Raw genomic sequence first — 15,721 nt, forward strand, 5'->3', positions numbered from 1 at the left:
GAACAAGAAAGTACAGAAATTTCAGGGAGTGGAAGATAAGACAGGGTACAAATCAATTTCTCCACCAACTTCCATCAGCCAATGCCTGCTTTGTCATAATATGATAAGGAAGTAGCTATGCGCACCTGTCACTAAGCTGGTTAAATATCTCTCATAAGGAGACTGCACATGGAAGTGAGAGAAACTCCTGGTACCTAAGAGGAAAGAGTATCCTCAGGGTTTGACAGGATACAGAGATGCAGTGACAGTCATAGTGGTCCATTACAAAGAAGTGAGATCAAGGAAGCTTGTCTGGGTCTGGTAGAGATTATGCTTATGTCTATGGAATGGCCGTGTTCTGCTGAGGCAGAAGAGGAGGAGACAGGATGTATAGTTTTGCCTGGGATCATCAGGATTTTGTGAGTAGAGGAAGAACACCACACTACCTATTAGAAATGTAATCCAGGAAACCGCATGGAGTTGCCCTTTTAGGCTGGAGCTCCCTGTAGCCGTTGCTGTCTCGTTGTTCTTGCTATCCAACTGGGATCTTTTCCTTTCATGCCTTTGCTCCCACAGCCTCAGCTCGTGATGCTACGGAGTGCCTAGTGTTCCAAGTGCCTTTATCAGTTCCCATTTTCTGCGGTCTTCTTGGGGGTGCACTCATATGAAAAAGCTAAAGCCCACGCCACTGACATCCCATGAAGCTAGCAAAGGCTCAGTGTTCATAGTGCAACTGTTTCTCCCTCTGTCTGTGGAGGTTTGGAGAGCTCAGCCCCTCCTAACCATAGTAACTGTCCGCCAGGAAGAAATCTAAACCCTTGTTCTAAACCCTACCCTTGTTCTAGTGAGGGAAGGCGTAGGTGGTTCTCCAAACATCAAGGGAAATCCGATGTCAGAAACAAAGACCTACTACACGAAAGTCCTGAGTTCCCTAGCACAACACCATATCACCCTTCCTCTCAGCCACCTTCCAGATGAAGTCTGGAAGACCCGCTACATGAGAGCCCTGAGTTCCCTAGCACAACACCATATCACCCTTCCTCTCAGCCACCTTCCAGATGAAGTCTGCCCATAAGATCCTCCCTCGTCGTCTCTATTCCACATCTACATTCTTCAGGCAAGTCCCCAAGTCATACATCCTAGGTCTCTCTCTGCCCCTGGCTTCTTCATTGAAGAGCTTCATTTGTAAACACAACATATGGAAGGTACCACCCAACCCACATCCTACCCTTCTCACTACTAACCTTAAAGCTAATGCTTAGGCAGTCATTACAGCCATTGTGCTCAGTGAGTTACAGTTGGAAACACATTCAACTCTCATGATCAAACCAGATGCTGGGGATATTAGAATCTCCATGTGACTGACATTGGAGTCTGATGAACACCAAAGTCCCTATCATTAAAAGCATTAACAAACTTATCAAATATTATTTTCTTACTATCTAACTAAATGTGTAGTAAGCCATTGGTACCTGTTCCGTTGACCTAGCCAACAAGATTAGGAAGACTATTTCCTCAACCCTGTTCTCTAGAACAAATGACAACAAGATACTTTACACAGCGTTTTCAGAGCAGATAGGATATGAGAGAGCCAGGTACACTTCACTCTAGACCACAAGCTGCTGCCATTTCACTGGCCACCTCCACGTGGTGTGTCCACAGTGTGCATAATGGCTTAGTTGCTGTACAACATTACACTCTCAATAATGTAGCAGTCAGGCGGTGGTGGCACACACCTTTAATCCCAGCACTTGGGAAGCAGAGGCAAGTGGATCTCTGGAAGTTCGAGACCAGGCTGGTCCACAAAACAAGTTCTATGACAGCCAAGGCTACAGAGAAACCCTGTTACAAAAAAAATTCAGATAGTGACATGTCATTTTTTCTCTAACTCTAACTGCCTTGTGACAGAAGTTTCTGACAGATCGCACAGAGTTCTTAGACTAGGGTATCATACGTATGTCACCCTTAAGAAGTCTAAGAACAAACAAAGTTTTTTTATTTTATGGGTGGGGGGTCCTGGCACAAGAAAAGCCCTCATAGACCCCAGAACTTCTTGTGTTAGGTCTGAAATAAGGCCGCATAGAAGAAATGAGCTAGCCAAGCACTGGAGTGGATTCCCTTTCGCACTCAGCACTTCTTAGAATTCCTGCTTTAGTCCTCTTCCCTGTGCCTGGTTTCAAAGCGATCCATTGGTGCAGCTTTGTCCTTGAACGACAAAATTCCACATGTTAAATTGTCACTGTCTTGCTCAAAGCACATTCCATGGAAGCCCAATGGATGGTGACCACTAAAATGTACCTCTCTCTGAAGATGTATGGGAGACCTTTGTCCCCAAACATTCTAAATAAGGTTCAGAACAGCTCACTAGCTCTATTTCCTCAACATCTTACTTGGCCTGACCTCACACAGCATAGGCAGTTAGAGTTTAGAAGACACTGAATTAAACAGTAGCTTATCGGGAGAGTGAGAATCTCACCTAACAATTGGAGGTGTGTGCCTACAACTCTTCTCCTTGCTTGAAGCTGCATTCCTCAACCGCAGGGGCTGTTCTACCGCAGTTGTCTTTTGTAGCAAGAAATTTAAAGAGAAAGAAGAAGTTTAAATGAGACCAGTAATGCTGTCTCTCTTACAGATAGCTGGAGAAAACTGATATTCTGTCCATGGTGAAAGGTCAAAGTGCCCCCTTTGAATTGAACTGTAAATATTAAATTCTCAACAGTTATTCTCTGCAGCGGTTGAAAAAAAAATCAGTAAATTGCATCTGTTTGGTCTTTCAACCAAAACACATCCCCCTTTCCACCAGCAAAACTTACTCGTCCTACCTGGCATGCGCAGCCTAGCACTAAATCCCTTCAGCAAAATTGTTCTGCAAAACTGTGCAGCCAGTGCCAAGGGCAGCTTGGGCAAACAGCGTAAACAGCAGGCCCCACTCTGAGCCTCGTCTCCACACATGAGCTGTTTGAGAAAGTCCTAGTTGGAAATTGTTTCAGAGACCTGGCAATGCTTTTAAAACATGATAACCATCACACTTTACTCTTCTCTGAAAGGTTAGTTTAATCGTAGATCACAAGAAATTGGTTTCCACAAATGCATAATGGTTCATCTATGTCACACTTGAACTAAATGGTTTTTTAAATGGAGCTGAAATTATTTTGATGTGTACACAGTCCCAGATTTCTATACAACCTTTTTTAACCAGCCCATCAGGAGTCTTGCCTCTAAAGCCTCATTAATAATTCAGATGTGCTGATGACTTTAAAAGATCTATGGAATTGAAGCTTAGGGAAAAAAAAACCCTCCTCTTGACAAAAAGATAAATGAATGTAGAAAGAAACTGTAGGAGGCTGGCAAGCTGTAGATCATCTCAGAGCAGATTGTAACTTTATCATTCTGTCAGGGAGGATAATTTAAAGCACTTAATCAGTTAGCTTCGCCGTGAGGATGGGACATTATGAGTTCCTATCGTCCAATCTGTTCAAATCAAAGGGAACATAATTAGAATAGGTAGGAGAACCGGAGCAGGAAGGATCATGGGGAAAACCATGCAAAAGGTAGCATGTGTCCTAAGGGCAGAACTGAGCTGCCGAGCCTCCTTTGGGCTTTTCCCAATCATACCCTAGCCCCAGAGGCAGCCACATTGAGGAGCAAGAACACTGAAAATGGTGGGAATACTGACCAAGAAGAGCGGTCATGAGCTAATCACAGATGCTTAATTTATAAGCTAACACACACACACACACACACCGAGCTATAGCTGGGCAATCATTTTAAAAGGTAGGTTTACAACCAGACACAAGGCAGATGTAAATTATTCCATAAGCAATAAAAAACGGAAGCCATAGGGACCGTTGTCTCTAGAGTAGTGACAGCATTGGCAAACTGGTTTTCTTTCCCTCTCCCTTCTTTCTGTCACTGTAATGAAGTCTACAGTCCCCCAAGCTAGATATTCTACTTCCCGGTCCCTTCCTGTCCGTACACACGGCCAATTTTTCATAAAATTTCAATCCTAGAAAGGGACATAGATAGAACTGAACCCTGTAAAATTGCACAGCCCAGCTAAGCAGCTGCTCCTCTGCAGAGCTGCCCTCCCAGCCCACCCCACTGGGCCTAACTCAGCAGTCTCTCTCAGCCTTTCCTGTATGGGATGGAAAGGAAAGTGGCAAGGCCCCACGAGCTTTCTGCTGACAGCTTGGGTTATTGTAGTCACGCTTTCCGTGACTTCATACCCATGGACTTCTCTTTCTTTAAATAAAAACCTTTTCAAAATACTCTTTTAGAACCGTTTCCTATTCTGATTTTCACTCTTATTGGCCAACAAATCCTTTGGGATTTCTTTAGGACACCTCCTCCACCAGACCACGGGAGGGATGCAGACAGGACAGAAGTGGTACAGTTGACTTGTCAGAACAAAGCCAAGAAAAGGCTGGGTAGAGGTGATACCAGGAACGCGTCCGAACCGTTTGTTCCACAGTAGGGACCGCATCTGTCCACTGCAGCTTAGTCTCGAGGTTGGCCAACTCCTAGAGTCTCCCAGACTCAATAGCAGATTCACTTTGTTCTTTACTTGCTACAGGAAAGAGAGGCACGGTTCAGGTTCTAGGGGCTTCTGTCCACTGCACTGTCTTAGCAATTACTCACTGTCAGCTTCTATTGATTTCCTTTATGCATTTTCAATGAACTTTCCAAAAGCTTAACCTAGGACTAATTAAGCTTCTCATTTTTCCTTCTTGTTCTCTATCCATTTTGCCCTTTAGCAGAAAAGAAATGGTTTACAGATGAACCGGATAATGCCTATCCCAGAAACATTCAAATCAAGCCCATGAGTACCCACATGGCTAACCAGATCAACCAATACAAATCCACAAGCAGCTTGATCCCTCCAATCAGAGAAGTTGAAGATGAATGTTGACTCCCAGGAGACCAGAACTATTTTTTTAAAGCCTGACAAACTTCATAATGGTGATGTGACTTCTCTTCCTCTTCCATGCCGAATCACTGGTGGAAACACTAGAGTAAGCAAGATTTGCAAGAAAATAAAGTAGACAGATCTTTCTCTTTGCCTTGAATATTGCTTCCATGTATTTTGGAAATGATTTAATTTATAAATGAACATACTAAAATAGTCATGTATAGCTTCTAGGGTTTTAAATTATTTTTATTTATTAGAAAGAAAATATATTTTTTTCTTTTCTTTTTTTTCATTGCCGGATTATCTTCCCACATATCACAGCAATGTAAAATCAAAATGAGTAAGTGGCCAGATTCCTTAAATGTGTATTTCTCTCCTTTCTTTCTTTTTCTTTGAGGAGAATGATGGTCACCACCCCAATTTGTAATTAAGGAAAATGAATTACTAAAAGAATTTAAGGTGTCAACAATCTACACACATATTTTAGTAAATTAAAAAAAAAAGTCCCAAGAGCAGAGGTGAATATTTGCCTCTCCCCGGATGGGTGCGTGTTTAGATCTGTTTTAACACCAGCTCTTAGCAAATCAAACTTATTTATCCACACAATTGAAAGTCAGATCTCTGTAGTTTCAGTTTTCATGCAGCATTTCATAGCCTTTGTTCATATATTTAAAAGAAAGAGCTTTTTGCAGCTTTTCTGCAATTGCCAGATCAGGTTTAAGCAGCCAGCTCAAAATATGCAGGCACGTCTAGAATGCGGAAGTTGTGCACCAAGAGCAGTCTTGTTTGTTGTTCTCATGGTGGGGCCTCCTCCAAGCTGTTCCTCTCCTCCTCTCCTACTTCTAAATCACCCAAACAAGTTCTGTCAACTGCAGGAGGACCTGGTGAATTCTTTTCGCATTCAGAGCTATTAGCCTGAAAGTTTGTGAACATCACGGAGTAGTTTTACCCAGCGCTTAGCATGCAGTATTTATTTAGACGGCAGACAATGTCCATTGTCAGGGAGGTGTCTTTGGCTCAGATTTTCATTTGCTGGCTTTCCTTGGTTGAATTGCTGGGACAAAACATTCAAACTCGCTAAAAATCTTTATGAAACCAATACCAACCGAAAGGAAAGTAAGTCATGCTCTTACAGTAGACTGTTAGAAAAAGGCCTTTGAAAATTACCAGCAATGAAATCAAATGTATCAGCCACTTCAACCTGTGGTCAAAAGATTTTTCTAGCCATCAGATGCAATTGTGATGTCTCATCTCTGCTGTTGCATGCATGCCCAGTGTATAGTCACTCAACAACTTTTTCGTTCCAATGACTCAGAAAGTCTTTCAACTTCACGGTGATCAACCTCTGATATGATCATCAGGGTCTCTGGAGAAGCATGGGCGTGACTGTGATTTTTATTTTCTTAAAAATGTAAAATGTGGAAACTTCCTCAATCTAACCAAAATAGCCCCCAAAGTCCCATGACATCTCCTCCATTGATGTTTTAGATGACCATGGCTCTGTGGTACCTAGCTATGATAGTACAAAGCAGAGCAGAGCAAAGCAATGCAATCGCCATGAAACCGTATGTCCACTAAGGACTCCAATTACCAATGTAGGCAAAATGAGCTTCCACCTCTGTCCACTCCCTGCAGAGCCAATGTAGTCGTGCTTCCACCTCGTAGGCATTGTCCTGCAGTGACGTGTCGGACTGTGGTTACTCTGTTGTCACATTTTGTAGAATTAGTTCTATAAAAGTATTGTGAATATAATGTGTGTCCAATTGGATTGTTAACACAAAAATATTTATAATCAATCACTAGTCTACTCAGGCTAAAATGATGTCAGCAGTCTATATTCTTCAGGCTTATAAACATTTCTTGGTTTCCAACAGAACTCAAATGTGTTGGTGAGGAGAATCCACTACTAGGATATTGACAGCATTCCTGAAAGTTAAAACTTCCTTACACATCATGATTTTGCATTGGGGTTACCTAAGTTCATTTATGTCAATCACGCTCTTCTTTCCTTCCTGAACCACAGTAGGCTCTTCTTCACACTCATTCCTACTAACCACCTTTGAATTTGTCTTAGTTCTTTGATCTTCTACAGCAATCAATGTTGTTGCTGTAAATAATCTTCCATTAGAAGAATAGAGTCTCAACACTATGCAGAAGCATAACTCCTATCTCATTTCCCATGATAGCTAGAGATTTAAATCTAAACATTTTTTAAAAAACCACAATGGCTACAATGATAGTATCTTACAGCTAGGAACGCCTTCAGTTCACCAAGCAGCTTTCAAAACCCATGATAACAGAGTTCTATTTTCTTCTAAGATAGAGCAATAAATGAAAAACAAATCAAGTATGATTCTAAGGTGTTACAGAAAATGACCTGGTGGTGGCACCTTTGTCAAAAACTCAAGGCCAATCAATTGAAATAGAAATATCATTTATTAAAAATAACTGGAGGTCTCAAGGCATTTCCCAACGATCCCAATTTGTTTCTATTTGTTGAGTTTTGAATCCTCTAAAGGTAAACAAACAAACAAACAAACAAAACAATAAAAAAACCTGTCTTTCTAACCATATTCCCCTTGGGCCAATGGCAGTCTTCCCTGGTGTATTCCACATTAGAAGGCTCTGATCTCTAGTCCCTTTGTAGGGTTTCAGAAAAGATAGCTTGGCAAATTCATGACGCTTGAGGGCTTTGGGAATCGGGCCATTTGTAAACAGAAACTACCTGTATATGAATCCATCATTGCCCTCACCGTCTTTCTCATGCAGGCAATGTGCTTTTTGTCTAATCAACTGTATTTTAAAATGTCCTCTCCAAAGCAGATGGAATGTATTCACTTAAAGTGGTTAATGTTTAAGACTGATCGTGACTAAGTAACCTGGCCTTCCTTCTACAAGGTACACTTTGTTTTGGTTTGTTTGTTTGTTTGTTTCTTAAGTGACGGTAGTTTTTAATCAAGGAATTAGAGTGGTTTCTGTTGAGTTGAAATGGAGAATGAGAAAATGTATGAAATTAGGGATATTTTGAATGGAAAACAAAAATTGCCCCCAACTGTGCCTGATTTTAAAGTTCAAGAGTATTCAGATACAATTAACTATGAAAATGTTCTTTAAATCCTCCAAGTCTCAGTGACTTAAGTCACAGACAGTGATTCCTTGAGCTGGATAAGGTCCCTTTCAGACCAATTAAGACATTAGTTACAGGCTGGGTGGTGGTGGTGCGCGCCTTTAATCCCAGCACTTGGGAGGCAGAGGCAGGTGGATCTCTGTGAGTTCGAAGCCAGCCTGGTCTACAAGAACTAGTGCCAGGACAGTTAGGGCTGTTACACAGTGAAACCCTGTCTCGAAAAACAAACAAACAAACAAGACAGTAGTTACATTGCCTCATTGTAGACAATATTTCCAGAGCTGTAATCATGGCTCTTCTGACCTTGTCGCCCATATAGGCTTTCAGAGCTAAACCCAGTATCCACTTTCTGCTCTGAACATAGAACAGTCAGGTTCATTTTTGTGCTTTTCAGCTTGGAAGCTATCAGAGTTGAGATGCAAATGTTTACAGTCACGTTCACCTCCTTCATACAGTCAGATTCATCTCCGTCACACCATCATATCCACCTCCATCATACCACCACCCACCCCCATCATCCCATGACATCCACCTCTATCATGATATCACATCCACCTCCATCATAGCATCACATCCACCCCCATCATAACATCACATCCACCTCCATCATAACATCACATCCACCTTTATCATCCCATCACATCTACCTCCATCATACCACCACACCCACCTCCATCATCCTATGACATTCACCTCTATCATGATATCACATCCACCTCCATCATAGCATCACATCCACCCCCATCATAACATCACATCTACCTTTATCATCCCATCACATCTACCTCCATCATACCACTACACCCACCTCCATCATCCCATCACATCCACCTCCATCATCCCATCACATTCACCTCTGTCATCCCATCACATCCACCTCCATCATAACATCACATCCACCCCCATCATCCCATCACATCCACCTCCATAATAAAATCACATCTGCCCCTATCATAATATCACATCCACCTCCATCATCCCATGAAATTCACCTCCATTATCCCATGACATCCACCTCCATTATAATATCACATCTACCTTTGTTATCCCATCCCGTCTGCCTCCATCATCCCATCACATGCATTTCCATCATCCCATGACATCCACCTCCATCATCTCATCACACCCACCTCCATCATCCCATCACATACACCCCATCATACCATCACACCCACCTCTATCGTAACATCACACCCACCTCTATCATATAATAACATCCACCTCCATCATTGATGAGCTGGTTTTGTTGGTTCTGGGATTCTCTTTGCAGCCTCACTCCTCTCCTTCCTTGTCTCCTGGTCCAGCACAGTTTTCGCTAGTCTCTTCATCTCTAGCCCAATAGCATGTAGAGAGAGTTTGGACACTCCTACTTTCCTGCTATTATTCCCATTAATTTTCTTTGAGCTCAAAGGTAAACAGTATAGTTAATTGACTAGGCAAAATCTTGACTACCAAGAGATCACACAAATTCATTGAACATTGAGTTCCAGCTCCAGATCTTCTCATTTTTTATTTTATTCATATTTTCTGCCTTTGGGACAGTGGTAAAATCACTGACACAGTCACCCTTACTACTAAAGGCTTGAGCCATCATTTTTGAAACTTAGAGGAACTGAGAAATTACTTTGAACTTTCCTTTTCTGCCTCTGCTCTTAACGAGTGTTTTTCTTTATGAAACAGAATAATTTCTCACTTAAATCCCATGGTTACTTCAGAAAATGATGACCCCTTTGGATTTATTTGTTTAAGGAACAAATAAATAGAAAGTCAGAGTCTCTGAAAGTTCTGAACAGAGTGATGAGCAGTGATTGTACCCTTTGGGGACTGAAGATTTTGAGATGTTCAGTTATTTCTGGAAGGGAATCACAGAAATGTAGATATTCTAGTTGAATATTAAGGTTGTTTAAGTCAAATTTATCCTAACTGGTTGTTACCCATGTGTTACTAGCTATTAATTATTCCAAGATTACCATTAAAATAAGACAATGTAGAAGACATCTTAAATTTTATATTCCAATACCAATGATAAGAGTGATTTGTAAAAATATTAAGAAAGGGACCTAGGTGGCCAAAGGCCTTTAGCCCTACAGTACTTAGGAGCTCCTCAATATTCCAGTCTCACATGGCTTGAGGCAGAAATGATTCTAATTAGACTCTCTGTTCTAGACTATCCCTTTTAAACTGTGGTTTTGAGCATGAAAATGGGCCTAAAAGAGGGTAACTCTGGGTGTCAGTGAAAAAGTTACAGAGAACAAAAGGAGACAGATCTGACACTTTAAGAAGCCAGGCAAGAGGCAGTGCCTAGGATTGGGAAGAATCCCTTCCCTTAACCAGAAACGGGGAAAATGATAGCAACCCATTCTTAGATGGACTGTGGAGGCTGTCCAATAGGAAATATGTGGTTTGACTGATGGCACGAGGATCCTGAGGATTTTCCAGTGAGAAGAAACTTAAGGGGTTATAATAATAAACAGGGTGATTTTGATATGTGAGAAACTTACCTTTGGTAGTAAGTCTATGTCCACAAGCTGAGAAAAACTAGGACAAGACTTCATGGAAGACGATAGAAAGTAAGGTAGTTAAAGAGCCACATTAAAGTAGAGCTTTGGGGCTGGAGGCATGACTCAGTGGTTAAGAACACTGGCTGCTCTTCCAAAGGACCTGGGTTCAATTCCCAACACTCACATGGTGGCTCACACCAGTCTATAACTCCAGTTCCAGGGCTTCTGACACCATCACACAGATACACATGCAGGCAAAACACCTATGAACATAAAATAAAAAATAATTAAGTAGAGAATTGATTTAAAAAGTCAGAGAGCGTCACTGAAAGGTCTGAACAAAGAGTGATGGGCAGGGATGATGGCGCCCTTTTGGGAATGAAGCTTTTGAGATATTCGGTTCTTCTTGGAAGGTATCCCAGAAATGTAGGCTGCCCAACTGAACATTCTGTCAGCATTGTGAAGTCCTATGGGTTGCACTCAACAACAGCTCATCAAGCAGAACAGCCTCCTTCATACATTATCTCCCTGGCAGGCATACACCAGCCCTGCGGTAGCCAGTTACTAGAATATCAGTAGTAGATCCTCCACATAGATTAAGGGGAAGGAACAGATTTTTCAGATTGTTTTAAAGAAACCTGCTGGCTATACCATTTTATAGACATTATAAAATAAGAACATCTGGTAGACTGCCAACAAATCATAGGACAATCAAGAACGCAGGACTTCCCACTTGCAATATTATGAAAGCATTGTGTCAGGTAAATCAGTAACTTGGAATTAGTAGACAACACCAGTTAGAGGAATGGTTCAGGCTGGAGGAAAGAGTATGTCACAATCTTACTTGTGGTAAGCTTTAAAGGAAGCCCTAAAGAGCCAGCAGAGAAAGAGTAAGCGTGTATACACCACTCTTCCAATAGAGCAGGAGTGGAAGGAACAGACAGTATTATGGTTTGAAATATAAGGTTAAGCTTTGTGGAATAGATGGGGTTTCAGAGTCAGGTAAGATGAGGGGCAACATCCCAGCTCATGCAGAAATATGGATGGATCAGTGATTTCATTAGTTTACCAAGGAGTCCCTGTGCACTTGTTGCTGGACAACTTGTGTCTCTTCTTTGGAACAGAAGACATGCCATAAACAACAGCATCCGATACAGACTTTTTTCAGTAAATGCAATGTGCATGGCAAATAAATATCATGGATTGTAACTGCTTTGGAAGTCTGAATTAGCCTCTATGGCTGGGTACGAGTGACAGATTCTTTGTAAAGGAAATGCTTACTGCAGACCCCAAGGACAGGACAATGCTGAGGGACAGAGAAGACGAGGAGATGATAAGAATGTGACATGAACTCAGGAAGCTGAGAAATGCACTCTTTCTTCCTGATACAAGGCAGGAGAGAGGTCCTTCCCCACCAGGAAGTTGTCCTGGGCTGAGGATGCAGCCAGAGTTGAGAAGATGCTTTGGGAATCCCTGGCCCTATGGAAGCCCCTCCCTGCCACCCACAAACCAGATACTTATAAAGGGAGTAGCATGTTTAAGTTCAATAAAGGACAAAGTATAGGTTTAGATGACAGGTGAGTAGATCTGTCTGGGGTTATAACCGAGTTTTCAGAGGCTCAAAGGAACAAATCAAGTAGATGCAATTAAGACAAATCCATTAAGTGTTTGGAGAATGGAAAACAGAAAGGTATTTAAAGATAGAAAGAGGCATCCATGAGGGTTGAGATGAAGGGTATCTGAAATGGTGACTCAGAAGTAATGAGGCAGACTGAAAGGATCATTTTCCCCCTTGTCTTTTTCTCCTGTGGTTGCCCTGAGTAGTATATTGGGTGGGAAACTACCAGGCCACTCTATGTCACATTGTACGCCATAGAAATGGAGGATATACAGGGCATCTAGGCCACAGCAAGCCTTCTGAAGCGTCCACAACAAGAGGGGTCATGAGTTGATCTCTCCTTTCATCAGTTCATGGCATCCATTGCTCTTCATCCCTCATGCATAGAACACCCAGACCCCTCTAGTTGCAAAAGGCTTAATACACAAAATCCTAAGGTCATCTTGCTCTGATGGCTTTCCTGGACCAGGGTGTACAGCAGAGCTTTTTGCCCAGGTGAAAACTGATCTTATTTCTAGGTAGTTACAATGAAAAGATTTTCCCCCTGTTTATCCCCTAAGGAACTTCTGTGTTTCTTCTTGTTCTCCAAAGCTGACCTCCCCCACGCTCTCCAGGGCCTGTTTTAGGATACAGTAACAGGCCTATTGTTTAGAGTCTTAGATGGAAATATACATACACATCACATGTGCCTGCCAAAGCAACCCAGAGCTTCCTGCCCTTGGGATCCAGGGTCAGTTTGAGGAGTTAGTCATTAGGGAATAGAGCCCCTACAATGAGACAAATCAAGCCAGAAGTCTACACTAAACCAGAGTCTTTCCCACCCCAAAACCTCGGTTCTTCTTTTCCTTCCACTATTTGATCAGACAGAACTGCAACATTTCAAACATAAACCCAGATCTGCCTGGAAATCCTAATTAAGAACCTTCCATTCCCAGGTGGTACAATCACATCCTGCGTAAAGTGTCTGGCTCATGTCCCACTATGCAGATGCTGGAAAGAGACTATTCCCCCACTGAACACCAAAACCTTCATTTGGGATTTCTTCAGGGGACAAAGAAAAAAAAAGCAATTCAGTGGTTTACATATATGGAGGTACACATATGCAGAGGTCAACCTACATGTTCATTAAGGGAAAAGAGCGTGGTTTGTTCATCTGTCTTTCACATACTGATTGCTGGCATGGTGACTGTGGCTATGATGAATTAGGTGACCAGACAAGAACTGGAGAAGAGAATAAATGCTGGTGCTCTGAAATGACCTTCCCAACTCTGTCATCTGTGACAACCAGTGATAACTCTCTTGTCTTGTAAAAAGGGTTTGTACATAACTTGTACATGGTTTCATTTTGTATTTTTCGCAGATTAAAAATTTATGTATTTGTGTTCTAAAATACGGAGTATTTCTTGTGTCTTTGTAACTGTCACATGAGGGTATGGGGAGGGTGTGGTGTCAACATTCTTATATAACCTCCCACCCCCTATGAAGATGAAGGTAAAATTGTTGCAAGCCAGTAACTTGCCTCTACAGTTGCAAGGGTGATCCAGGGTGCTGCCCAACACTTCCATGTGCAGTCCTGAGGAGGGATGACTGCTGGTGTCTATAATCAGAGACTGCTTGTTCATTTCCCAGCTGCCCAGACCCAAATAATCACACAGAAACTATATTAATTACAACATTGTTTGGCCTATAGTTCAGGCATTTTCCTAGCTAGCCCTTATATCTTAAATTAACCCATTTTTATTATTCTGTGTATCACCACGAGGCTGTGGTTTACTGGGTAAGGCTCCGGTGTCTGGTGTCTGTCTCCTTCAGCAGCTACATGGCATCTCTTTGACTCTGCCTACTCTCTCTCTCTCTTTCTCTCTCTCTCTTTCTCTTTCTACTAAGCCATTAGCCAAAACAGCTTTATTCATCAACCAATAAAAGCAAGAAGGACATCATACATCAGGTGTCAGTGAAACTCTTAGAGTCCTACAGGGTCACATTGGGTTAGCAGGTCACGTGCTGCTACAGAAAGGTTCAGGATGTAGAGCTCTAAAGACTCTGGCTATGTTCCATAGAATCATAAGATGTAAGCATGGGTTCATTTTTGCCATCTGTTCTCAAACTAGCTATCTTTCCTTGCTATCTCTCTAAATAAAGTCTCCCTGCCTTTAACTTATCGAAACCCAGTGGTTGGAGCTTGCTGAAGGGATTGGCTTTCTTGTACCCAGGGGCCACAGATAAAATTTCATTTCCAAGTCAATAAGATCTAATAATAATACTGAGATTTGAGTCCCTGCTTCAGATCTTCAGGATCTTGTGAATTTGAAGTCTTTCCAGGATGTGGGACTCCTTGGTCTAAGACTGACCTTGCTTCTTGGAAAAGAAGAAGCTTGTGAGAGCACTCCATGTATGGGCTGTATAGAGCCTGTTGATAATATCTTTAGAGGTTGTGCCCATCTTTATTAGCCAAACAATGTTTATAGTCCTTTGCTGGGACCTGGTGCTGCAACAGTATATAATAGCATGATTCTACATCTCTCATCTGCGGAAGGACAAAATTAATGAATTATCAGATCACATATTAAAAACTGATCTCTGGGAGAGAATGCAGTGTCCCATTGAGAAGACATAAGAGGTATGCTTAGTCATTTGAAGAATAATCTAATTGACTAATACTTTGAAAACCAAATCTTTGGGTAGCTATGCTAGTTACCCTTTATCAACTTGACACAGACTAGAATCATCTGGGAAGAGGGAACCTCAATTGAGAATTGCATACAATAGCTTGGCACGTGGGCATTTCTGTAGAACATTCTCTTGATCAATGCTCGATGTGGGAGGACCCAGCCCCTGTGGGAAGTTCCACCCTTGGGCAGGTGCTTCTGGATTATCTAAGAAAGCAAGCTGAGTAAGTCATGAGGACCAAGCCAGTAGCCAGTAAGCAGCATTCCTCAGTGGTCAGTGCTTTAAATGTTTTAGTTTCTACTTCCATGCTCCTCCCTTGGCTTTCCTCAATGATGGACTAACCTGTAAGCTGAAAAAGAAAGCCCCATCCTCACCACACTTGCTTTTGGTCAATGTTTTATCAAAACAACAGAATAGAAAGCTGATAGTACCTTAATCAAAAACATCCCCGACCAGACCTCCTTCGCAGAAGCCAACTGCCTATTTACCTATCCGGATGTGCCAGCTCCTCACAGAGCTTTCAGCTCCAGAGTCTCAACTTGTCTTCTCAGTATTTGCTAACAAATCTGAATGTTGTTGGGGAAATGTAATTGCAGAGCATATGGTCTCCATTAGTTAGGCAAACTCCACTGCCAACTTCAGCTCCAAGGAAGGAGTCCGCATAAAGAATAAAATATTAGGGACAGATATATGGTGACAGAGAAGCCAAATGAAAGCAATGTGACAGCGAGTTACAAAACAGTAGACCTGGCCAGCAGGATACAATGACTATGGAACAATTTTTTCCATTTGGTAAGAAAATAAAATATACGTGAATTTGTACTGAGATCTCTCTATAGCAAAAAATCAAGGGAGACCATTCACCAAGATCAATATTAATTGTTTCTCAAAGTCAGATGAGAAAGGTTCTGTCTGGG

The 15,721-nt window shown here is 41.9% G+C and overlaps 1 protein-coding gene across 8 annotated transcripts in view; it reads left to right on the plus strand.

Annotated features, from left to right (window-relative positions):
- Kcnma1 (potassium calcium-activated channel subfamily M alpha 1) overlaps nucleotides 1–13,518 on the plus strand; it is a 740,126-nt gene extending 726,608 nt beyond the window's left edge. For 2 of the 8 annotated variants that reach the window (XM_057786232.1, XM_057786234.1), the window contains one exon: nucleotides 4,734–13,518. In XM_057786232.1, coding sequence (XP_057642215.1) covers nucleotides 4,734–4,888 — 155 coding nt within the window. In that variant the 3' untranslated portion in view covers nucleotides 4,889–13,518. The remainder of the gene's footprint in view (nucleotides 1–4,733) is intronic. The other 6 variants (XM_057786233.1, XM_057786235.1, XM_057786236.1 and 3 more) reach the window with 3 other exon arrangements.
- The last annotated feature ends 2,203 nt before the right edge of the window (nucleotides 13,519–15,721 follow it).

The sequence above is a fragment of the Chionomys nivalis genome, chromosome 12 (assembly GCF_950005125.1).
Source record: "Chionomys nivalis chromosome 12, mChiNiv1.1, whole genome shotgun sequence".
Lineage (NCBI taxonomy): Eukaryota > Metazoa > Chordata > Mammalia > Rodentia > Cricetidae > Chionomys > Chionomys nivalis.